This window comes from Salvelinus alpinus, chromosome 9 (assembly GCF_045679555.1).
Source record: "Salvelinus alpinus chromosome 9, SLU_Salpinus.1, whole genome shotgun sequence".
Classification (NCBI taxonomy): Eukaryota; Metazoa; Chordata; class Actinopteri; order Salmoniformes; family Salmonidae; genus Salvelinus; species Salvelinus alpinus.
The window spans coordinates 58543285-58569072 of NC_092094.1; the positions used below are offsets into that span (position 1 = coordinate 58543285).

At 43.4% G+C, this 25788-nt stretch overlaps 1 protein-coding gene across 1 annotated transcript in view; it reads right to left on the reverse strand.

Annotated features, from left to right (window-relative positions):
• LOC139530967 (membrane-associated guanylate kinase, WW and PDZ domain-containing protein 2-like) overlaps positions 1-25788 on the reverse strand; it is a 348222-nt gene that overhangs the window by 28905 nt on the left and 293529 nt on the right. Inside the window, exons 14-17 of the mRNA XM_071327763.1 lie at positions 19254-19345; positions 12990-13182; positions 12524-12775; positions 7826-8011 (exon numbers count right to left, since the gene is read on the reverse strand). Of these exons, the coding sequence (XP_071183864.1) occupies positions 7826-8011; positions 12524-12775; positions 12990-13182; positions 19254-19345 (723 nt within the window). The remainder of the gene's footprint in view (positions 1-7825; positions 8012-12523; positions 12776-12989; positions 13183-19253; positions 19346-25788) is intronic.

A 25788-nucleotide genomic window follows, 5' to 3' on the forward strand; every position in this document is an offset into this window, starting at 1 on the left:
GCTGCTACTCAATATTTATTGTCTATGCATAGTCACTTCACCCCTACCTACATGTACAAATTACCTCGACTAAACTGTACATTGACTCGGTACCGGTACCCTCTGTATATAGCCCCATTATTGTTATTGTTTATTGTGTTACTTTTTATAAATTTTTACTTTCGTTTTTTACTTTAGTTTAATTGGTAAATATTTTCTTAACTCTTCTTGAACTGCACTGTTGGTTAAGCGTTTGTAAGTAAGCATTTTACGGTAAGGTCTACACTTTTTGCATTCATTGCGTGTGACAAATAAAGTTTGATCTCATCCGGGGATGCCTCAACAACCACACCCACTCTTTGACTTGAAGGAGATCGAGTGCATGAATTTGTATGAGTGAATTGTTTGTTGCAGAAAGTTACGTTTAACAGGCTAGAGTCTACTTTGTTTAAGATTGTTTTTGTATTGGGTGTATTTACGGACGGCCTGTATACTGTAGGTCTGGAAAAATATATCAGTTATTGTCTCTTAAAAAATACATATATTCTGCCTGAAATCGCTATCTCTGCAACATGTCTCTTGTCATGGAGACTTCCCCGTCAGGGGAAAAAGCAATCATTTCATGCGCTGCAGGAGCTGTATTTACTATGCTATCAACCGGGAAATGTGGACCAACTGGAGTTCCGATGCAACAATCGTTTACTTGCGGAGGACTATTGGGAAGAAGTGGCTACTCTTAGCAAACAGATTAACCTGTTTGGGCTGCAGGGGCAGTATTGAGTAGCTCTGATAAAAGGTGCCCATTTCAAACGGCCTCGTACTCAATTCTTGCTCGTACAATATGCATATTATTATTACTATTGGATAGAAAACACTCTCTAGTTTCTAAAACCGTTTGAATTATATCTGTGAGTAAAACAGAACTCATTTGGCAGCAAACTTTCTGACCAGGAAGTGGAAAGTCTGAAAACGATGCTCTGTTCTAGGGCCTGCCTATAAATGGGCATGATACGTATTAGTATACATGCACGTCATACACCTTCCACTAGATGTCAAGAGGCAGTGAGAGAAGAAATGGAGTGTTTATCTTGGTCTGAGGTGGAATAAAAGCTCTTGGCATGACGTGTCACCCATTTCCTGTTTCCTGGAAAGCGCGAGGAGGGACCTGGGATTGCCTTCTGAAATGCTGTCGTTATAGACGGCTACTATCTCCGGCTTTGATTTTATTTGATAAATGTGACAATATCATCGTAAAGTATGTTTTTTCAATATAGTTTTATTGGATTATTGAAATTTATTCGGGACGTTAGGCGTGTTGCGTTGTGTGCCTTTGTTCAGGAAGGAGAGCTTCGCGCCACTTGGCTAGTGTGCTTGCTAATTCAAGAGGGAAAAAGGACGTTCTAAAACCAAACAACGATTGTTCCCGACAAAGGACCCCTTGTACAACATTCTGATGGAAGCTCATCAAAAGTAGTACCCATTTTATGATGCTATTTCATATATCTGTCGAACTTGTGTACTATTAGTTTTGCGCCCAGATTTTGGGCACTCTCTCGCCATAACGTAAGCCTTATGTCGTAATGAAGTTATTTTTAGAATTCTAACACTGCGATTGCATTAACAACTAGTGTATCTATCATTTCCTATACATAATGTATTTTTTAGTAACGTTTATGTATAGTTATTTGGTCAGAATATGTGAGTGACAGAAAAATATCCGGACGTTGTGGGAAAAAGATGCTACGTTAGCACAATGTATAACCACTGATTTCAGCTCTAAATATGCACATTTTCGAACAAAACATAAGTGTATGTATAACCTGATGTTATAGGACTGTCATCTGATGAAGCTTATCAAGGTTAGTCAAAAATTATATATCTTTTGCTGGTTTGTTACGATCGCTAACTTTCGCTGCTGGTAAATGGCTTGTGTTTCTGGCTATTGTGGTAAGCTAATATAATGCTATATTGTGTTTATATTGTGTCGCTGTAAAACACTTAATAAATCGGAAATATTGGCTGGAATCACAAGATGCCTGTCTTTCATTTGCTGTACACCATGTATTTTTCAGAAATGTTTTATGATGAGTATTTGGGTATTTGACGTTGGTGTCTGTAATTACTCTGGCTGCTTCGGTGCTATTTCTGACGTTAGCTGTGATGGTAGCTGCAATGTAAAACTGATTTATAGCTCAAATATGCAAATTTTTTGAACAAAACATAGATTTATTGAATAACATGTTATAAGACTGTCATCTGATGAAGTTGTTTCTTGGTTAGTTTGGTTGGTTCTTGGTTAGTTAGGTTGGCTTTGTGCATGCTACCTGTGCTGTGAAAAATGTCTGTCCTTTTTTGTATTTGGTGGTGAGCTAACATAAATATACGTGGTGTTTTCGCTGTAAAACATTTTAAAAATCGGATTTTTGGATTCACAAGATGTTTATCTTTCAAATGCTGTATTGGACTTGTTAATGTGTGAAAGTAAAATATTTCAAAAATATATATTTTGAATTTCGCGCCCTGCACTTGAGCTGGCTGTTGTCATAACTGTACCGACGTCGGGCTTGCAGCCCAAAGAAGTTAATAACGTACACAATCTACTGGGGAAAGTACCCCCGCCCCGTTCTCCTTTTCTACACCACTGGCTGGACACCGTTCCAAATGTGTTGAGAATCACCACCATGTCAACGCTCCTTGACTGAATGGCCAATGCCTTCCAGGGACCACTCCCCAAAGAAGCCTCCCACTCCCCTGGGAAATGGAGCAGGACAGCTGCTTCTGGTGGATTTAGCGGATGTTACTATCACAAATCCTGCTGTCCAACCATGGAAGCACGTCACCCGCTGTAGGCCAAATGGAGGAAAGCAGCCTGTGGTGAATGGGGCTGCTTTGGCGTTGGGCAGCTTGGCAACAAATAGTTGCCGAACAGCTCTACAGAGAGGATGGGGTCCATCCAAATCATCTTGGTGCCTGGACCCTGTCCTCGCTGCTCCTCTTGCCTTCGGAGATTCCCACGCCATCGTCCCCCTATCCGGACTCCTTCTGTCTCAGATTTGGCCTCGGACGCGCTCCTCCTCTCACCGACCTCGAGGGTGTCTGAAGCACCGGCTACTCCATCAGCCATAATGGGTTTTGCGGCCGGCGGGAGGCACAAAAACTGCCGAAGCTCCTCTGCAATTCCACCAGCCGTTATCATCAGCAGCTCTATACTGAGAAACATCTTGGCTCCCGGGGTAGAAACCTTGAGCTATCCTGGGTCTTGGGTACAGCACATAACTAGGCCGTGTCCTACTGTTTTACGCTGAGAAGGATTTTAAAGAACTGATTGGAACTCTGAAAGACTCCAACAAGCATCCAATTACTTCAGGACCAGTGCTATCACTGAGTCGTGGCAGTGAAATATTCAGTAGGTTGCTGGCACTACACGACTGTCTAGGAGTCTGTAGTTCTGTTGGAGTTACTTTTGTGGATTACTTTGACACCTTTTGGAAACAGAAAATGCTCTACAGAGAAGATGGGGTCCATCCAAATCATCTTGGTGCCTGGACCCTGTCCCCGCATTTCTCAAGGCTGCGCTGAGACATTGACTTTTCAACATCCTGTGTTCCGCACAGGTAATCCCAACCATAAATTAAAAGCATTATCATCATACTGCAGTTAACCCTGACTCTTGTTTTTATCCACGTCCTCGCTCAAAGGAAATTCCCAATGGTACAGTTCTGGACAATCTTGTATCTATACAAATTCAAGCTAGCCAAATGGTATTTTCAAATAGGGGGTTACCAACTGAGCATAATATTAGAGATTCTGGTTATATCTGAAGCGTGCTAAATAAGACTGTGCTGGATACTGACGTGTCTCTGACTGGTTATAATGTTTTAAGATCTGACAGACTTGGCAGAGGTGGTGGTGTCACCATATGTATCTGTCAAAAACGTCTAACACATTGTGATCTCTACAGCGCCATTGGCTGGTCATCATTGACCTTGCAAAGGCTTAAACACTGGTATTGTTACACCTGCTCTCACTCTTCCTCTCTGGCGCTCGAGGGCGACAGACTGCCTATCATTACGCACACCTGTCACCACCGTTAAACGCACCTGTGCTTCATTGGACCCACCTGGACTGTATCACTATGTTGATTGCCCCTCCTATATCTGTTTATTTGGTTTGATCCCTGTGTCAGCATTAATGTCATAGTGTGTTCCTGTCCAGACACTGTCCTGTTCTGTTCCATGTCTATGGTTAATTAAAGGTTCTCTCTCTGTACCTGCTTCTCGTCCCTGGCGTAGATCCTCACAGAATGCTGACACAACTAAAAGATGCATTTGGGAGTTTCGGTTGGTGATGTCGGGTCTGGGTGCTATCGCTGAGGGAACCGGGGGTACTTCAGCTAGCTCGTCAGGCTTACACGCCATAGCTGGCTTGAGAGGTCATCTTGCCTCGGTGGGCTCAGCAGGCGCCCACACCCACGTCATGCTTCAGCCGGCCTTCAGGCTCCCACGCCTCAGCCGGTTCGTTAGGCTCCCACGCCTCATTAGGATCATCGGGATTTCACGCCCCAGCCGGATCGTCAGGCTCCCACGCCTGAGCCGGCTCACCAGGCTCCTAATTCTCTACCGTATCGTCAGGCTTCTACGCCCCCAGACGGCTTGTCCAGCACCCATGCCTCGGCCGGCCCGTCAGGCTCGCCCAGGTGGGATGCTGGGTGGCGCCCCTAGGGGGGGTACTGTCACGCCTGCTCCCGCTCTCCCTCTCTGGCGCCAGACTGCCTATCATTAGGCACACCTGTCACCATTGTTACGTGCACCTGCGCTTCATTGGACAAACCTGGACTCCATCACTATGTTGATTGCCCTCCTACATTCTGTCCAGATGCTGCCTTGTCCTGTTCCATGACCGTGGTTAATAAAATGTTCACTCCCCAGCTGTTTTTTGTGAAATTCATGTTTCTTTACATAATATGTAATTGTTGTACTGTATGTGTGTCCATAGATTTGTTCAATGATGTGTTAGTATATGTAATTTGTTTTGTCTGAAACTTTGTTCCCCATGCTTCTGTTGGACCAGGTCTTTCTTGAAAAAGAGATTTAATCTCAATGAGAAAAACCTGTATAAATACAAAAAATACATCTGTCTCTAAGCAATTTGAATGTCTAGTCCTAAATGTGGGCCTTGGTAATAATGCCCCATTTACGCTAGTGGGAATTTATCACACTCTCTCTGCCTCAACATGTGCTCTTAGCCAATGGTCTGACTTGCTATCTAACTATGCTAAATCTGAATTAGGAATTTTGGGTGATCTTAATCTGGATTGGTTGACTACTATCTCTGACTGCAGTGCTTTTAGTTTGTATGCCCCCAGCTCATGAAACGGCCTTCAGGCCACCTTGAAATTAGACTTGCTGGTCTCCATTGGAAAGTTTAGATGGAGTTTAAGGGAGGTGATATGTGAGAGTTGTGTTTGTTTTGATTAATCTTGTTATATTTATTTATTGTATTGATGTTATTTATTGTATGTTCATGTTTACAGGGCTCCCTTGCAAATTAAACCCAGGTCTCAATGGTGACCAACCCTTAATAAAAAAATATTTTAAACAAAGACTGTAAAAACGGGACACAATACATCTCAGCATTAAGGAGATAGATTCGGTGTAAGGCCCTGTGATAGACTAGCATTCTGTCCAGGGGGTGTACTTTAAGCTGCTTCATGCTACAGAAACAGGAGATAGGCGCCTGCTCCTATGAGTCGTTCCGACTAGCACAAGTCTACTTACTTATTCTGCACAAAAACAGTGAGCCTATCATTATCTTTTTTTTTTTAGATTAAACCTGCAGTTCTCATGAATGACTCAGATGTGAAAGATGAGTTAAAAGACCATGACATAACACAGGGAGCATTACAAGTGTTAACAATTTTGAAAATTGACCACTTCTGAAATGTGTGATTGTAAAAACACAGCAACAGTCTATGGAGCATCTAGAGACACAGCAACAGTCTATGGAGCTCTCTCTCTCTCTCTCTCTCTCTCTCTCTCTCTCTCTCTCTCTCTCTCTCTCTCTCTCTCTCTCTCTCTCTCTCTCTCTCTCTCTCTCTCTCTCTCTCTCTCTCTCTCTCTCTCTCTCTCTCTCTCTCTCTCTCTCTCTCTCTCTCTCTCTCTCTCTCTCTCTCTCTCTCTCTCTCTCTCTCTCTCTCTCTCTCTCTCTCTCTCTCTCTCTCTCTCTCTCTCTCTCTCTCTCTCTCTCTCTCTCTCTCTCTCTCTCTCTCTCTCTCTCTCTCTCAATTTTTTTTCAATTCAATTCAAGGGGCTTTATTGGCATGGGAAACATGTGTTAACATTGCCAAAGCAAGTGAGGTAGGTAATATACAAAAGTCAAATAAACAATAAAAATGAACAGTAAACATTACACATACAGAAGTTTCAAAAAAATAAAGACATTACAAATGTCATATTATATATATGCAGTGTTGTAACAATGTACAAATGGTTAAAGCACACAAGTTAAAATAAATAAACATAAATATGGGTTGTATTTACAGTGGTGTTTGTTCTTCACTGGTTGCCCTTTTCTTGTGGCAACAGGTCACAAATCTTGCTGCTGTGATGGCACACTGTGGAATTTCACCCAGTAGATATGGGAGTTTATCAAAATTGGATTTGTTTTCGAATTCTTTGTGGATCTGTGTAATCTGAGGGAAATATGTCTCTCTAATATGGTCATACATTGGGCAGGAGGTTAGGAAGTGCAGCTCAGTTTCCACCTCATTTTGTGGGCAGTGTGCACATAGCCTGTCTTCTCTTGAGAGCCATGTCTGCCTACGGCGGCCTTTCTCAATAGCAAGGCTATGCTCACTGAGTCTGTACATAGTCAAAGCTTTCCTTAAGTTTGGGTCAGTCACAGTGGTCAGGTATTCTGCCACTGTGTACTCTCTGTTTAGGGCCAAATAGCATTCTAGTTTGCTCTGTTTTTTTGTTAATTCTTTCCAATGTGTCAAGTAATTATCTTTTTGTTTTCTCATGATTTGGTTGGGTCTAATTGTGCTGTTGTCCTGGGGCTCTGTGGGGTGTGTTTGTGTTTGTGAACAGAGCCCTAGGACCAGCTTGCTTAGGGGACTCTTCTCCAGGTTCATCTCTCTGTAGGTGATGGCTTTGTTATGGAAGGTTTGGGAATCGCTTCCTTTTAGGTGGTTGTAGAATTTAACGGCTCTTTTCTGGATTTTGATAATTAGTGGGTATCGGCCTAATTCTGCTCTGCATGCATTATTTGGTGTTCTACGTTGTACACGGAGGATATTTTTGCAGAATTCTGCATGCAGAGTCTCAATTTGGTGTTTGTCCCATTTTGTGAAATCTTGGTTGGTGAGCGGACCCCAGACCTCACAACCATAAAGGGCAATGGGCTCTATGACTGATTCAAGTATTTTTAGCCAGATCCTAATTGGTATGTTGAAATTTATGTTCCTTTTGATGGCATAGAAGGCCCTTCTTGCCTTGTCTCTCAGATCGTTCACAGCTTTGTGGAAGTTACCTGTGGTGCTGATGTTTAGGCCGCAACAGTCTATGGAGCATCTAGAGACACAGCAACAGTCTATGGAGTCTCTCTCTCTCTCTCTCTCTCTCTCTCTCTCTCTCTCTCTCTCTCTCTCTCTCTCTCTCTCTCTCTCTCTCTCTCTCTCTCTCTCTCTCTCTCTCTCTCTCTCTCTCTCTCTCTCTCTCTCTCTCTCTCTCTCTCTCTCTCTCTCTCTCTCTCTCTCTCTCTCTCTCTCTCTCTCTCTCTCTCTCTCTCTATATATATATATATATATATATATATATATATATATATATATATATATATGACTCACCTTCCTCCGGTATGATGTGAAGGGTGACGGTGAGACCGGCATCTTTGATGAGCTTGACAATGTCAGCGTGGGGCATGCTGATGATGGACTGCCCATTGACAGCCAGGATCCGGTCACCCACCTTCAGGCTCCCGCAGCGGTCTGCCGGGCTGCTCTCGATGATACGACCGATCTTATGGGGCACAGCTAGTAGGGTGGTAGCAGCAATGGTTGAAATGTTAGAAAAAGGAAGAATATGCGGGTTGTCAAGTGCTGGACAGAAGAAGAAACCATTGTGGGAGCATACTATAGAAGAATCAAATCAAATGTTATTAGTCACATGTGCTGAATACAACCTTACAGTGAAATGCATACTTACGAGCCCCTAACCAACAATGCAGTTAAAAAATATATATGAATAAGAAAAATAAATAAAAGGAATAAGTAATTAAAGAGCAGCAGTAAAATAACAATAGCGAGACTATATACAGGGGGGTACAGGTACAGAGTCAATGTGCAGGGGCACCGGTTAGTTGAGGTAATATGTACTGTAGGTAGAGTTATTAAAGTGACTATGCATAGATGATAACAACAGAGAGTAGCAGTGGTGGAAAATGGGAGGAAGGGGGGCAATGCAAATAGTCTGGGTAGCCCTTTGATTAGATCTTCAGGAGTCTTATGGCTTGGGGGTAGAAGCTGTTCAGAAGCCTCTTGGACCTAGACTTGGTACTTCGATACTGCTTGACGTACGGTAGCAGAGAGAACAGTCTATGACTAGGGTGGCTGGAGTCTGACAATTTTAAGGGCCTTCCTCTGACACTGCCTGGTATAGAGGTCCTGGATGGCAGGAAGCTTGACCCCATGTACTGGGCCAAACGCACTACCCTCTGTAGTGCCTTGTGGTCGGAGGCCGAGCAGTTGCCATACCAGACAGTGATGCAACCAGTCAGGGCGCTCTCGATGTTGCAGCTGTAGAACATTTTTGAGGACCCATGCCAAACTTATCAGCCTCCTGAGGGGGAATAGATTTGTCGTGTCGTCTTCACAACTGTCTTGTTGTGCTTGGACCAGGTTAGTTCGCTGGTGAAGTGAACACCAAATAACTTGAAGCTCTCAACATTCTCACATAGGTGTTCCTTTTGTCCAGGTGGGAAAGGGCAGTGTGGAGTGCAATAGAGATTGCATCATCATTGGAACTGTTGGGGTGGTATGCAAATTAGTGGGTCTAGGGTTTCTGGGATAATAGTGTTGATGTGAGCCATAACCAGCCTTTCAAAGCACTTTATGGCTACAGATGTGAGTGCTATGGGTCAGTAGTAATTTAGGCAGGTTACCTTAGTGTTCTTGGGCACAGGGACTATGGTGGTCTGCTTAAAAGATGTTGGTTTTACAGACTCGGATAGGGAGAGGTTGAAAATGTCAGTGAAGACACATGCCAGTTGGTCAGCGTATGCTCGCAATACACATCCTGGTAATCTGTCTGGCCCTACGGCCTTGTGAATGTTGACCTGTTTAAAGGTCTTACTCGCATCGGCTGCGAAGAGCGTGATCATAAAGTCTTCTGGAACAGCTGGTGCTCTCATGCATGTTTCAGTGTTATTTGTCTCGAAGCGAGCATAGAAGTAGTTTAGCTCGTCTGGTAGGCTTGTGTCACTGGGCAGCTTTCGGCTGTGCTTCCCTTTGTAGTCTGTAATGGTTTGCAGGCACTACCACATCTGATGAGTGTCAGAGCCAGTGTAGTACGACTCGATCTTAGTCCTGTATTGACACATTGCCTGTTTGATGGTTCGTCGGAGGGCATAGTGGGATTTCTAATAAGCTTCCGGGTTAGACTCCCGTTCCTTGAAAGGGGCACCTCTAGCCTTTAGCTCAGTGCGGATGCTGCCTGTAATCCATGGCTTCTGGTTGGGGTATGTGCGTACGGTCACTGTGGGGACGACGTCATCGATGCACTTATTGATGAAGCCAATGATAGATGTGGTGTCCTCCTCAATGCCATTGGAGGAATCCCGGAACATAATCCAGTCTGTGCTAGCAAAACAGTCCTGTAGCTTAGCATCTGCGTCATCTGACCACTTTTTATTCATCTAGTCACTGGTGCTTCCATGGAATTATGGTCAGATTTGCCAAATGGAGGGCGAGGGAGAGCTTTGTATGCATCTCTGTGTGTGGAGTATAGGTGGTCCAGAGTTATTTTCCCTCTGGTTGCACATTTAACATGCTGATAGAAATTTGGTAAAACTGGTTTAAGTTTCCCTGCATTAAAGTCGCCAGCTACTAGGAGCGCTGCCTCTGGGTGAGAGTTTTCTTGTTTGCTTATGGCAGAATACAGCTCATTGAATGCTATCTTAGTGCCAGGCTCTGACTGTGGTGGTATGTAAACAGCTACAAAGAATATAGATGAAAACTCTCTCGGTAGGTAGTGTGGTCTGCAGCTTAGCATGAGAAACTCTACCTCAGGCGAGCAATAGCTAAAGACTTCTTTAGATATCGTGCACCAGCGGTTCTTTACAAAAATACATAGATCGCCGCCCCTTGTCTTACCAGACGCTGCTGTTCTATCCTGCCGGTACCAGCCAGCTGTATGTTGATATTGTCGTCGTTCAGCCACGACTCTGTGAAGCATACGATGTTACAGTTTTTAATGTCCCATTGGTAGTTTAATCTTCCAAGTAACTCGTCCATTTTATTGTTCAAAGATTGTATGTTTGCTTGAGGGAAGTGGGGGTTTATTCGATTGCCTCCTACTTCTCAGAAGGCAGCCCGCTCTCCGGCCTCTCTTTCTCCGCCTCCTCTTCACGCAGATCACTGGGGTCAGGGCCTGTTCCAGAGGGAGCCGTATGTCCTCCGCCTCGGGCTCGTCAGAGTCGTGAATGAAGAGAAAGGATTCTGCTATTCTCTGGTGAGTATTCGCAGTCCTGACGTCTAGAAGTTATTTTCGGTCATAAGAGACGGTAGCGGCAACTTTATGTATAAAAATAGTAAAAAAAATAAGTTACAAACAACGCAGATAAATTAACAAAAAAACACAATCGGTTGGGGGCACGTAAAACGTCTGCCTTCTGCTCCGGCGCCATCTTATAATAGGGGTTGAATGGGAAAGATAAAATATTTAAGTGCCTTTGAATGGGGTATGGTTGTAGGTGCCAGGTGCACCGGTTTGTGTCAAGAACTGCAATGCTGCTGCAACAGTTTCCCTTGTGAATCAAGAAGGGTCTATAGCTCAAAGGACAGTCAACTGGACAAAACTGTGGGAAGCATTGGAGTCAACATAATGGACTATTACTTGGAATTGGAGCATCCGCCTTGTTTTATTCTAGAACAACCCTCAGAGTGAGACATACAGTGCATTCGGAAAGGATTCAGGCCCATTGACCTTTTCCACATTTTGTTACGTTACATCCTTATTCTAAAATTTATGAAAATACATTTTCCCTCAGCAATCTACACACAATACCCCATAATGACAGAGTGAAATGTAACGGTTCTCCTCTTCTTCCGAAGAGGAGGAGCAAGGATTCAACCAAAATGCAGCGAGGTGTGATGACATATTGAAATTTATTTAAAGACGAACACGAAAAACACTTGGAAAATTACAAAATAACAAAACGACGTAGACAGACCTGAACATGGAACTTACATAACTACACGAAGAACTCACGAACAGGAACAGACTACATCAAACGAACGAACAACCGAAACAGTCCCGTGTGGTGCGCAGACACAGACACGGAAGACAATCACCCACAAACAAACAGTGAGAACAGCCAACCTATATATGATTCTCAATCAGAGGAAATGAATAACACCTGTCCCTGATTGAGAACCATATAAGGCTAATTAACCAACACACTCCCACATAGAACAAACAACACAGACTGCCCATCCCAACTCACGCCCTGACCAACTAAACACATACAAAACAATAGAAAACAGGTCAGGAACGTGACATGAAAACAGGTTTTTAGAAATGTATCAAATGTATAAAAAAACAAAACAGAAACACCTTATTTACATAAGTATTTAGACCCTGCATCCTGCATCCTGTTTCCATTGAGAGAGAAAAATGAACGGAGAAAAGTACAAAGAGATCCTTGATAAAAACCTGTTCCAGAGCACTCAGGACCTCAGACCGGGGCAAAGGTTCACCTTCCAACAGGACAACAACCCTAAGCACACAGCCAAGACAACGCAGGAGTGGATTCGGGACAAGTCTCTGAATGTCCTTGAGTGGCCCAGCCAGAGCCCGGACTTGAACTCGATCTAGCATCTCTGAAGAGACCTAAAAATAGCTGTGCACCGACGGTCCCCATCCAACCTGACAGAGCTTGAGAGGATCTGCAGAGAAGGATGGGAGAAACTCCCTAAATACAGGTCTGTCAAGCTTGTAGCTTTATTCCCAAGAAGACTCGAGGCTGTAATCTCTTCCAAAGTTGCTTCAACTATACTGAGTAAAGCGTCTAGATACTTATGTAAATGTGACATTTCAGTTTTGTATTTGTAATAAATTAGCAAAAAAACTGTCAGTATGGAGCGTTGTGTGACGATTGATGAGGGGGAAAAAATGATTTACTCCATTTAAGAATAAAGCTGTAACGTAATAAAGTGTTGAAAAGACAAGCGGTCTGAATACTTTCAGAATGCACTGTATAATCACTTTAGTAGTTTTACTTTAGTAATTATATTTCTATGGTACGTGAGAAAGAATGTATGACTCACTGATGATGGCAGCGTTCTCCGGTCGGTTCAGCGAGCTGATGATAACAAAGCCAAAGCCTTCGTTCTCCTTGCGGTGGATGATGACATCACTGGTCTGCAGGTGGACGGCACCCTCCAGGGGGGAGGTGACGGAGGGCGGCAGGAAGTTGTCGGGGGTGACAGAACAGGAAGCTGAGGCGGCGTCGCTGTGTGGGGAGCTGTGCTGCGTGGACACGGAGCCAGGGCTACGGCCGTTCACCCCTAACACCTCACCTACAGAAGGCAGCATAGGGGGAGAGAAAGAGAGAGTGTGTTTTTTTTTGCCCCTCCTTCTGTAGTGTACATTACTCACCAGGGAATTAGATTCTCTTCCGGATCTTCAGGCTGACCTGGCCGTTGTATATTGTGTAAGGTGTGTATAGTGTATAGTACTGTACAATACATTATAGTAGTGATTAGTTTCTACTCTGTAGTGTACAATACTCACTGGGGAAGTGGACTCTCCTCCGGACCGCCAGGCTGACCTGGCCATTGCGAGCGGCGGCGTGCATCAGGTCGATCACGTATCTGTGTGGTTTCCCAGCAACCACCATCTTATCCACGGAGATGAGCTCGTCCCCGGGTCGAAGTCGTCCGTCGCGTTCTGCAGGAGTGTTCTCTATGATCGCCCCGATCACAATCTGTTCAACAACAATCTATATTAGCAGCATATATATATATCTACAGTGTATATATATATATATATATATATATATATATATATATTCAGCGAGCTGATGATAACGAAGCCAAAGCCTTCGTTCTCCTTGCGGTGGATGACGACATATACACAGTGTATATACTGTATATATATTCATATACAGTGTATATATATATACAGTGTATATATATATATATATATATATATATATATATATATATATATATATACACACTGAGTATACAAAACATTAAGAACGCCTGCTATTTCCATGACATAGACTGACCAGGTGATTCCAGGTGAAAGCTATGATCCTTTATTTATGTGACTTGTTAAATCCACTTCAATCAGTGTAGATGAAGGGGAGGGGACATGTTAAAACCTTTTCTCAATACAGGGGGTGCTGTTTCCACTTTGGAAAATATCGTCTCCAAATTAAACTGCCTCATACTCAATTCTTGCTCGTACAATATGCATATTATTATTACTATTGGATAGAAAACAATCTCTAGTTTCTAAAACCGTTTGAATTATGTCTGTGGGTGAACCAGAACTCTTTCTACAGCGAAAATCATGACAGGACATGCGAAGCTCTGAAAAATAGTCTCTGATCTCGGATCAGTTTTAAGCTCTGTGTGTGCCCTATGGATCGAAATGAACTGCACCCGCCTTCCCCTGGATGTCAGTAACCAATGAGAAGTGGAATGGCGTCTCTACGTGTTTCTCAGAGTTTATAAAAGGCAATGGAGTGAGATGTCCCTTCTTTTGGATGCTCGCCAGGACGCAAGGGAGGACATCAGAATGGCATGCTCAAAAGCTCTCGTTATTGACCAAAGATCTATCCGTCTGTGATTTAATTCGATCTAGGTGTTAGAAACATCATAACGAAGTTATTTGAAACCGATTTATATCAGTTTATGCGAGTATATTGCTATTTTTCGGAATTTCCTTAGTATTGCGTTTGAGGATTTGGACATGTGTGTGCCGTGTAGCTATCGTTAGCTGCTAGTTCCGAAGTTGAAGAGGTCGTTTTACAACAAAGCAACGATTCTTTTGGACAAAGGACACATTGCCCAAGATACTGATGGAAGCTCGTCCAAAAGTAAGAGTTATTTATGATTTTATTCCGTATTTATGTGGAAAAATGTAAACGCAGTTGTCGGCCATTTTTTGCGGCACTAGTCTGGCTGTAACTCACAATGTATGTCTAGTAACGTTAATTTTAAAAATCTAAATCAGCGGTTGCATTAATAACCAATGCATCTTTCATTAGCTGTCCAACCTGTATTTTTTTTGTCAATCTAATCGATAAATAATCGTAAAAATAGGTGCCTTTCCAAGATGGCGCCGGCCAGAATGCATGCCATGTTTTGACAGATTACATTGCATAAGCACGATTTGTGATGCTAAATATGCAGATTTTCGAACAAACTCTATATGCATTGTGTAATATGATGTTACAGGACTGTCATCTGAAGAATTCTGAGAAGGTTAGTGAAAAAATTAATATATTTTGGTGGCGATAACGTTATCGCCCCTTTTGCCTTGATTCAATGCTGGGGTGATGTTAGCTCATGTGGTATGCTAATATAACGATATATTGTGTTTTCGCTGTAAAACACTAAGAAAATCTGAAATATTGTCTGGATTCACAAGATCTGTGTCTTTCAATTGCTGTATGCTGTGTATTTTTCAGAAATGTTTTAGGATGAGTATTTTGGTAATTGACGTCGGTCTCTGTAATTATTCCGGCTGCTTCCAACGCTATTTCAGATTGCAGCTGCAATGTAGAACTGTGATTTATACCTGAAAAATGCACATTTTTCTAAAAAAACACATGCTATACCATAAATATGTTATCAGACTGTCATCTTATGAAGTTGTTTCTTGGTTAGTGGCTATATATATCTTTATTTAGTCGAATTAGTGATAGATACTGATGGAGTAAAAAACTGGTGGAGTAAAAAAAGTAGTGTCTTTTGCTAACGTGGTTAGCTAATAGATTTACATATTGTGTCTTCCCTGTAAAACATTTTAAAAATCAGAAATGATGGCTGGATTCACAAGAAGTGTATCTTTCATCTGGTGTCTTGGACTTGTGATTTAATGATATTTAGATGCTAGTATTTACTTGTGACGCTAGCTAGGCTATGCTAGTCAGCTTTTTTACTGTGGGGGGTGCTCCCGGATCCGGGATGAGTACCAAGTAAAAGTTAAAGAAGGATTTTAACACCTTGAGACATGGATTGCGCATGTCCCATTCAGAGGGTGAATGGGAAAGACAACAGATTTAAGTGCCTTTGAATGGTGTATGGTAGTAGGTGCCAGGTGCAACAGTTTATGTCAAGAACTGCAATGCTGCTGGGTTTTTCATGCTCAACAGTTTCCCATGTGAATCAAGAATGGTCCACCACCCAAAGGACATCCATAGAAAATTCCAAATAGTCTACTACATAATGGACTATTACTTGGAACTGGAGCATTCGCCTTGTTGTATTAATTCATTAATTAATTGTAACGTAACAAAATGTGGAAAAAGTCAATGGGTCTAAATGCTTTCCAAATGCACTGTATTTCTCACGCTGAGGGTTGTTCTAGAATACAACAAGGCGAATGATCCAGTTCCAAGTAATAGTCCATTATGTAGTAGACCCTTTGGAATTTTCTGTTAATTAAGTAACTAATTACCTAATTAATTAATAATTAATGAACATGCACCTGTGGAACTTAGGACACTAAAGAGGCCTTTCTACTGACTTTGAAAAACACCAAAAGAAAGATGCCCAGGGTCCCTGCTCATCTGCGTGAACGTGCCTTAGGCATGCTGCAAGGAGGCATAAGGACTGCAGATGTGTCCCGAGGCAATAAATGGCAATGTCCGTACTGTGAGACGCCTAAGACAGTGCTACAGGGAGACAGGACGGACAGCTGATCATCCTCGCAGAGGCAGACCACGTGTAACAACACCTGCACAGGATGGGTACATCTGAAAATCACACCTGCGGGACAGGTACAAGATGGCAACAACAACTGCCCGAGTTACACCGGGAACACACAATCCCTCCATCAGTGCTCAGACTGTTTGCAATAGGCTGAGAGAGGCCGGACTGAGGGCTTGTAGGCCTGGTGTAAGGCAGGTCCTCACCAGACATCACCGGCAACAACGTCGCCTGTGGGCACACACCCACCATCACTGGACCAGATAGGACTGGCAAAAAGTGCTCTTCACTGACGAGTCACAGTTTTCTCTCACCAGGGGTGATGGTCAGATTCGTGTTTATCATCGAAGGAATGAGCGTTACACCGAGGCCTGTACTCTGGAGCAGGAACAATTTGGAGGTGGAGAGTCCGTCATGATCTGGGGCGGTGTGTCACAGCATCATTGGACTGAGCTTGTTGTCATTGCAGGCAATCTCAACGCTGTGCTTTACAGGGAAGACATCCTCCTCCCTCATGTGGTACCCTTCCTGCAGGCTCATCCTGACATGACCCTCCAGCATGACAATGCCACCAGCCATACTGCTCATTCTGTGCATGATTTCCTGCAAGCCAGGAATGTCAGTGTTCTGCCATGGCCAGCAAAGAGCCCTGATCTCAATACCATTGAGCACGTCTGGGACCTGTTGGATCGGAGGGGGTGAGGGCTAGGGCCATTCCCCCCAGAAATGTCCAGGAACTTGCAGGTGCCTTGGTGGAAGAATGGGGTAACATCTCACAGCAAGAACTGGCAAATCTGGTGCAGTCCATGAGGAAGAGATGCACTGCAGTTTTTAATGCAGCTGGTGTCCACACCAGATACTGACTGTTACTTATGATTTTGACCCCCCATTTGTTCAGGGAAACATTATTCCATTTATGTTAGTCACATGTCTGTGGAAATTGTTCAGGTTATGTCTCAGTTGTTGAATCTTATGTTCATACAAATATTTACATGTTAAGTTTGCTGAAAGTAAACGCAGTTGACAGTGAGAGGATGTTTCTTTTTTTTGCTGAGTTTAGAATGGATCTACCGCTTATCAGACTTGCGTTCAATGACAATGACAGACCGTTAACTCGCATTTCTATCTGAAATCAGTTGGGTAGTATAAAAAGTTACATAATGGACCTTTTAAGTCAAATCGAATTGTATTTGTCACATGCTTCGTAAACAACAGGTGTAGACTAACAGCGAAATACTTACTTATGGGACCTTCCCAACAATGCAGACAGAAAGAAAATATAATAAATACACAATGAGTATAACTTGGCTGTTTACACAGTGTACCCATATCGAATCAATGTGCAGGGGTTTGAGGTAATTGAGGTAGATGTGTACATATAACTAGGAATAAAGTTATAGATAATAAACAGTAGCAGCAGTGAATGTGATGAGTCAAAAAAGTTCATGCAAAAAGGGTCAAGGTAGATTGTCCAGGTAGCTATTTTGTTATAGTCCAGATAGCTATTTAACTAACTATTTAGAAGTCTTATGGCCTGGGGGTAGAAGTTGTTCAGAGTCCTTTTGGTTCCAGACTTTTCTTTGTGGTAGCAGAGAACACAATCTATGACTAGGGTGACTGGAGTCTTTGACAATTGTTTGGGCCTTCCTCGGACACTGCCTAGTATATAGGTCTTGAATGGCAGGAAGCTTGGCCCCAGTGATGTACTGGGCCGTACGAACTACCCTCTGTAGCGCCTTACGGTCAGATGCCGAGGCGTTGCCATACCAGGCGGTGATGCAAACAGTCAGGATGCTCTCAATGGTGCAGCTGTAGAACTTTTTGAGGATCTGGGGACCCATGACAAATCTTTTCAGTCTCCTGAGGGTGAAAAGGTGTTGTCATTTCCCCTTCTCGACTGTCTTGGTGTGTTTGGACCATGATAGTTTGTTGGTGATGTGGACAACAAGGAACTTGAAACTCTCGACCCGCGACCCTACAGCCCCGTTACCTTTTCTTGTTGTCCACGATCAGCTCCTTTGTCTTGCTGAGGTTCAGGGAGAGATTGTTGTTCTGCCAGGTCTTTGACCTCCTCCCTGTAGTTGGTCTCATAGTTGTCAGTGATCAGGCTTACCACCGTCGTGTCATCAGCAAACTTAATAATGGTGTTGGGGTCGTGTGCGGAAATGCAGTCGTGGGTGACCAGGGAGTACAGGAGGGGATTAAGCACGCACCCCTGAAGGGCCCCCGCATTGAGGGTCAGCGTAGCAAATGTGATGTTGCCTATCCTCACCACCTGGGGGTGGCCCGTCAGGAAATCCAGAATCCAGTTGCCGAGGCAGGTGATCAGTCCCATGGTCCATAGCTTATTGATGAGCTTGGAGGGCACTATGGTGTTGAACGCTGAGTTGTAGTCAATAAACAGAATTCTCACATATGTCTCCCTCTTGTCTAGGTGGGAAAGACCAGTGTGGAGTGCAATACAGATTGCGTCATCTGGGGATCAGTTGGGGCGGTATGCGAATTTGAGTGTCAATGTGAGCCATGGCCAGCCTTTCAAAGCATTTCATTCCTACAGGAGTGCTACGAGGCGATAGTAATTTTAAAAGGTTACCATGGCGTTATTGGGCACAGGGACTATGGTAGTCTGCTTGAAACATGTAGATATTACAGACTGGGTAAAGAAGAGGTTGAAAATATTAGTGAAGACACTTGCCAGCGCATGCTGGTAATACGTCTGGCTCTGCAGCCTTGTGAATTAACATTAAAAGGTTATCACCTGTTTAACGGTCTTACTCACATTGGCTAGAGAGAGCGTGATTATACAGTCATCCGGTTTAATTTGATTATATGCGTGTAAAATTACGTTAAGTGTGTGTTATAGTGTATGTGGGTATTATGGTGTTAGGTGTGTATTTTATGATGTTAGGTGGGCATTATATGTTGTTGTTAAGTGTGTAGGCAGCAGCAGGCAGCAGGTGTGTTAAATGAGGATATACGTGCTTGTGTGAGATGTGTATTACATGTTGTTAGGTTTGCTTGTATTATGGTGTGTTAGGTATGCATTATATGGTGTGTGTGTGTGTTGTCCAGCCCGTCCCATACGAGCCTTGTCACGGGCGTCCGGACTCACAGCCTGCACGGCCTCGTCTCCCCCCAGGATGCGGAAGCCAAACCCAGTCTTCTCCCTCAACAGGTGCACCTCCACATCCTGATACTCTGGACCTGACGAGGGGAGAGAGAGAGAGAGGGGAGAGAGGGGGACAGAGAGAGAGAGACAGAGTGAGGGGTGGAGAGAGAGGGGGAGGGGAGAGGAATGGAGAGAGAGAGAGAGGGGCGGAGGAAGCAGAGTGAGACAGAGGGAAAGAGAGAGAGGGGGAGAAGAGGGGGGGGCAGAAAGACAGGAAGCGGAGAGGGATGGAGAGGGAGAAAGAGATAGGGAGGGAAAAAGGGGGTGGAGACAGACAAAGACAGGTGAGAGAGGAGGTAGAAATAGACAAAAAAATGTAATACAGAGAAATAGATTGCACAAACATAGACTTCCGTAGCCAAGAGAGGAAAGAATGCAGCACTGATTTGTAATCTATTTGGATTAAGAGTCAATATCCTTCATTGTGGCTGAACAACAAAAAAAGAATAATCTGTATAAACTATACTGATTGCATTTTAGTCTTCACATGCAGTGTTGATAATAAAAATCCCCTTAGAGTCGATTGACGTGCCCACCCATCAACCAATTAGCATAATACAAAAATCCCCATCAAAATCTGACTGTTTAAATATGTGTTTGTTTTGCATGGGCTGTTTCGCTTCATAGTCAGATTTTCAATATGTGTTACAATGGAAAACTTGTCATCAATCCAGACACCAAGGTACTTGTAACGGCGTTCCTCCTCCTCTTCATCCGAAGAGGAGGAGCAGGGATTAAACCAAGGCGCAGCGTAGTGAAATTACATATTTATTTACAGAACAGACGAAAACACGAACTTGACTATAAACTAACAAAGAAAACATAGACTGCCCACCCAAACTCACGTCCTGACCAGCTAACACATAAAACAACTAACAGAAAACAGGTCAGGAACGTGACAGTACTTCTATTGAGAATCAAGCTAAATTCGGCTCCATTTTATAGCGCAAATATGCAGGTCCTCAGGGTCAACATTTCATAACCTATGTAAAACTAATTTAAGATCTATAAGTGAATCAAAATCATGCACACAAATACAAAACTGTGTCATCTGCATAGAGATGAATGTTACAAGTATTAACAGTGTTTCCTATGTCATTAATTTACAGAGTGAACAATAATGGACCCACAATTGAACTCTGAGGAACACCTTTTTGAATCTCAAGAAATTCAGATTGAATCCCGTCTGTCAAGATAGCCGGAGTTCTGTCGCTAAAATAATTCTGAAACCATAAACAGGGTGTACACTACCGGTCAAAAGTTTTAGAACACATACTCATTCAAGGGTTTTCTTATTTGAACTATTTTCTACATTGTAGAATAATAGTGAAGACATAAAAACTATTAAATAACAGATATGGAATCATGTACTAACCAAAAAAGTGTTAACAAATCGAAATATACTTTATATTTGTGATTCTTCAAATTGCCACCCTTTGTCTTGATGACAGCTTTGCACACTCTTGAAATGTATGACTTCCAGACAGCATGTGTAAAACTTCAGATAGCTCTGGACTGAACCAAGGGCAAGACCTATTTTGAATTCTCCGTTTTTAAAGAGAGCATGTTTATCTACAATACAATTGAAAACATTTGAGAAGTGGTTCAGAGCCAACTCTGGGTCAGGTATAGATGCAATACAATCAAAGTCACCAAAATAAATGCCTCTAAAAAAGGCATGATATAATCCAGGTGAGTGTCATGGGGCGAAGGTGCGCGTAACGATGGTGACAGGTGTGAGTAATGATGAGACAACTGGCAACTTTGAGCGCCGGGGGGGGGGTGGGGCAGGGGTGAACGTGACAGTATCCCCTCTCTCATGCGCGGCTCCAGCCGCCGGATGATGCCAACCAGAGGGGCGGTCCCGAGGCCCAGGAGCGGGCCGATTGCATCTGCTGAGGTGCGGGAACCTGTAGAGCCGGCAGAGGCGCGGGAACCTGTAGAGCCGGCTGAGGTGCGGGATGGGAGCCTGACGAGCCAGCTGAGGCGCAAGATGGGAGCCTGACAAGCCGCCTGAGGCATGGGGAGCCTGCCAAGCAAACCGAGGCTTGAGAACCTGTCGAGCCAACCGAGGCATGAAAGCTTGACGAGCCGTGGGATGGGAGCCCGCCGAGACAGTTGAGGCGTGGGATGGGAGCCCCATGAGCCGGCTGAGGCACGGGATGGGAGCCCCACGAGCCGGCCGAGGCGCGGGATGGGAGCCGGCCGAGGTGCGGGATGGGAGTCCGACGAGCCGGCTGAGGCGCGGGATGGGAGCCTGACGAGTTGGCTGAAGGCTGGTATGGGAGTCTGACGAGCTGGGTGAGGCGAGGGATGGGAACCTGACGAGCCAGCTGAGGCACGGGATGGGAGCCTGATGAGCCGGCTGACGCGCAGGATGGGAGCCTGACGAGCCGGCTAACGCGTGGGATGGGAGCCTGGCGAGTCGGCTGAGGGGCGGGATGGGAGCCTGAAGAGCCGGTTGAGTCATGGGGAGCCAGAGGAGCCAACCGAGGCTTGAGAGACCTGTCGAGCAAGCTGAGGCATGGAAGCCTGATGAGCGGGATGGAAGTCTGACGAGCCAGCGGACGTGCGGGATGGGTGCCTGACGAGCCAGCTGAGGCGTGGCTTGGGAACTTGACGAGTCGGCTGAGGCGAGGGATGGGAACCTGATGAGTCAGTTGAGGGGCGTGATCGGAGCCTGACGAGCCGGCTGAGGCACGGGATGGTAGCCTGAAGAGCCGGTTGAGGCATGGAAGCCTGAAGAGCCGCGGGCTGGGAGCCTGACGAGCCGGCTGACGTGCGGGATGGGAGCCTGATTAGCCGCTGAGGTGCGGGATGGGAGCCTTATGAGTCGGCTGAGGTGCGGGATGGGAGCCTGACGAGCCGGCTGAGGCGTGGGATGGGAGAATGACGAGCCAGCTGAGGCGTGGGGAACCTGCCGAGCCGAGGCTTGAGAACCTGTCTAGCCATCTGAGTCATGGAAGCCTGACGAGCCAGCTGAGGCATCCTCAGTAGCTTCGGCAGCACCACTTGTACCTGACGTCACCAGTAAAAACAATAATTCCTGTTTTTTCCCCTAGGAGGTTATTCTGTAATGTGTACTGGGAGTCGGGAAGCAAGTACAGGGAGTGCAAATGTAAAATAAATCGAACATAGTACCAAACAAGAAACACGTAAAGCATACAGACATGAAACAGAGTCAATAAAGCCTGAGGAAAGAACCAAGGGGAATGACAGATAGGGGCGGTAATCAGGAAGGTGATGGAGTCCAGGTGAATGTCATGAGGCGCAGGTGCGTGTAACGATAGTGGCAGGTGTGCGTAATGATGAGACAACTGGCGACGTCGAGCGCCGGAGAGCGGGAGCTTGAGTAAACGTGACACAAATACCCCACTCCCAGCATATATCTATGGATTACTTGTAAATATGAGGTCAATAAAAGTAATTTCCGTAGGGTCCTTCAAGTTAGGACAAGTGAGATTTGTAATCAGCTGGGTCAAATTTAGATTAGTGCAATAATCCTTTAACCTCTCTGGGATCGCGGGACGCTTGCGTCCCAACAGCCTGTTAAAATGTAGAGCGCCAGATTAAAAAAAAAATCTATAAAATCAAACTTTATTAAATTACACATCTAAGATACCAAATTAAAGCTACACTCGTTGTGAATCCAGCCAACATGTCAGATTTCAAAAAGGCTTTTCGGCGAAAGCATAAGATGCTATTATCTGATGATAGTGCAATGGCTACACTCTCTTTGTTGACAATTTCAACCATGCCGGCGCTACTCAAAACGCAGAAATAAAATATAAAACATGCATTACCTTTGACGAGATTCTTTTGTTGGCACTCCAATATGTCCCATAAACATCACAAATGGTCCTTTAGTTCGATTAATTCCGTCCATATATATCCAAATTGTCCATTTATTTGGCGCCGTTGTACCAGGAAAAAAAGCGTTCAATTTGCGCAAAATCACGACAAAATATCATAAAAATTACCTCTAAACTTTGCCAAAACATTTCAAAGTACTTTGTAATACAACTTAAGGTATTTGTAAACGTTAATAATCGATCAAATTGAAGACGGGTCAATCTGTTTTCAATACAGGATATCAACAAACTCACGGTACTTTTCAAGTCTTGCTCAACTCTCAAACATAAACACACGACGTCACTCCACTTCCAGGTCAATATCTTTCTCTGTTTACTAAGGAAAAACCTTAACCTTTTTCCATACAATGGCGACATCCAGTGGAAGCAGTAGAAACTGCGTGGATAGTGATTAGAATTCTGGTGTGCCCATGATAACCCATTGAACATACAGGAACTTAACAATAAAAAAGTTAGTCCTCAGGGTTTTGACTGCTATATAAGTTCTGTTATACTTACAGATATGATTCAAACAGTTTTAGAAACTTCAGAGTGTTTTCTATCCAAATCTACTAATAATATGCATATCTTATATTCTGGGGATGAGTAGCACGAAGTTGAAATTGCGCACGCTATTTTTCCCTAAGTGAAAACTCTGTACCCTATCCTCAAGAATAGTCAGCATCCTGCGTTCCCCATGCAAGATGACACTCTCCAGTGATAAACACCTATTGGGGTAGTAAAAATGGCAATTAAATCAGTGAGTTTGTTTAGTACACATTTCTTGGCAGAGGGTGGAGGATAGATTCCTATAACTCTTATTTTTTAGTTTGAACCCAACTGAAGACTTAAACCCAACACTTTAAATTGTAAGGGAACACCCCCCTGAAATGTACAAAATAACATGGCGACATATTGGCACCGTCCAAAACATGTACACGGTGTCCATTACCACTCAAGTTGATTCATCCAAAGTTGATTGCAAATGCCATATGGAAAATGCCAACTGTAACACTCCAAAAATCCTATAGGGGGCGAGTGCGCTTCACCGTAATTTTTCATATTGCTAATGTAACACAAGTCAAGACCGAAGAGTAACATTTTGAAAATTTGAAAATTTTTGAAAAAATGTATCGCCCCCTTTAAAAAAGTGCTCTCTGGACCGTTTTTCGAAATTCTTTCGATTTTTATGTCAAATACACATGTATAAGAACTGTATGAACATACTTTAGTCACATTTTATTATCATAATTTAAAAAAAATGTTTACTTGTACTTAAGGCACATGTTCTGTGCATTTGCAATGTGATTTCATAGGAAGTCAAAAGTCAAAAGTCAAAAATGTGAAAAAATTAGAAAAAACGTATCACCCCCTTTAAAAAGTGCTTTCTGGACCGTTTTTCGAAATTCTTTAGATTTTTATGTCAATTACACATGTATAAGAACTGTATGAACATACTTTAGTCAAATTTCATTATCATCATTTAACTTTTTTTTTTTTTTTTTTTTACTTGTACTTAAGACATGTTTTGTGCATTTGCAATGTGATTTCATAGGAAGTCAAAAATGTGAATAAATTTGAAAAACGTATCACCCCTTTTAAAAAAGTGCTTTCTGGACCTTTTTTCGAAATTCTTTCGATTTGTATGTCAATTACACATGTATAAGAACTGTATGAACATACTTTAGTCAAATTTTATTATCATCATTTAAAAAAAAATGTTTACTTGTACTTAAGACATATGTTTTGTGCATTTGCAATATGATTTTTTAGGAAGTCAAAAATGTGAATAAATTAGAAAAAACGTATCACCCCCTTTAAAAAAGTGCTTTCTGGATTTCATAGTCGAAAATAACATTAAAAAAAAAAAGGCCAAAATGAAGCATTTAAAACCGTATTGAAAATCGTGCGTGGTAACCCAAAACATGAAACATAGAATATTTTTTGACTTTTTTTGAAAACCTCCATAAATCACTCAGGCCAGCACCCATTGATTTGGGGCCGTGGTATAGTGCTCCCATAGCGGGCATGGACGTCTGGATGCCACCTACAAGCATTTAAAACCGTTTTGAAAAATGACGCCTGGTAACCCAAAACATGAAACATAATATTTTTTGACTATTTTTGGAAACCTCCATAAATCACTCAGGCCAGCACCCATTGATTTGGGGCGGTAGTATAGTGCTCCCAGATTGGGTATGGAAGTCTGGATGCCCCCTAAAAGCAATTTCAACCGTCTTGAAAAATTATGCCTGGTAAGTTTTTCTTTGAAATCTGATGGGATGAATGACTGATTTACAGTACATGAGGGTTGCCTATTCACATATATTAAGTTTTGGAAAGATTTGACATTTTTAACCCTTTGAAACAGCACATTTGACACCAATTATGGCACTTCCGGTTGTCACAGGAAGCTGAAAGTAAACACATATCCTCACTGGAGTATGCTGTTATAGAATCCCGAGTTTTAAGCCTGTATGTTAAAAATTGACTGATTTACATAGGGTTGAATGCACTATTTCTCTCAAACTGCAGGTTGGGTATGGCAAACACTTTTAGGGTGATTTTAACCACTCCCGGTTGCTCCAGGAAGCTTAGAATCGACACAGGTAGACCTCATGGTGGCT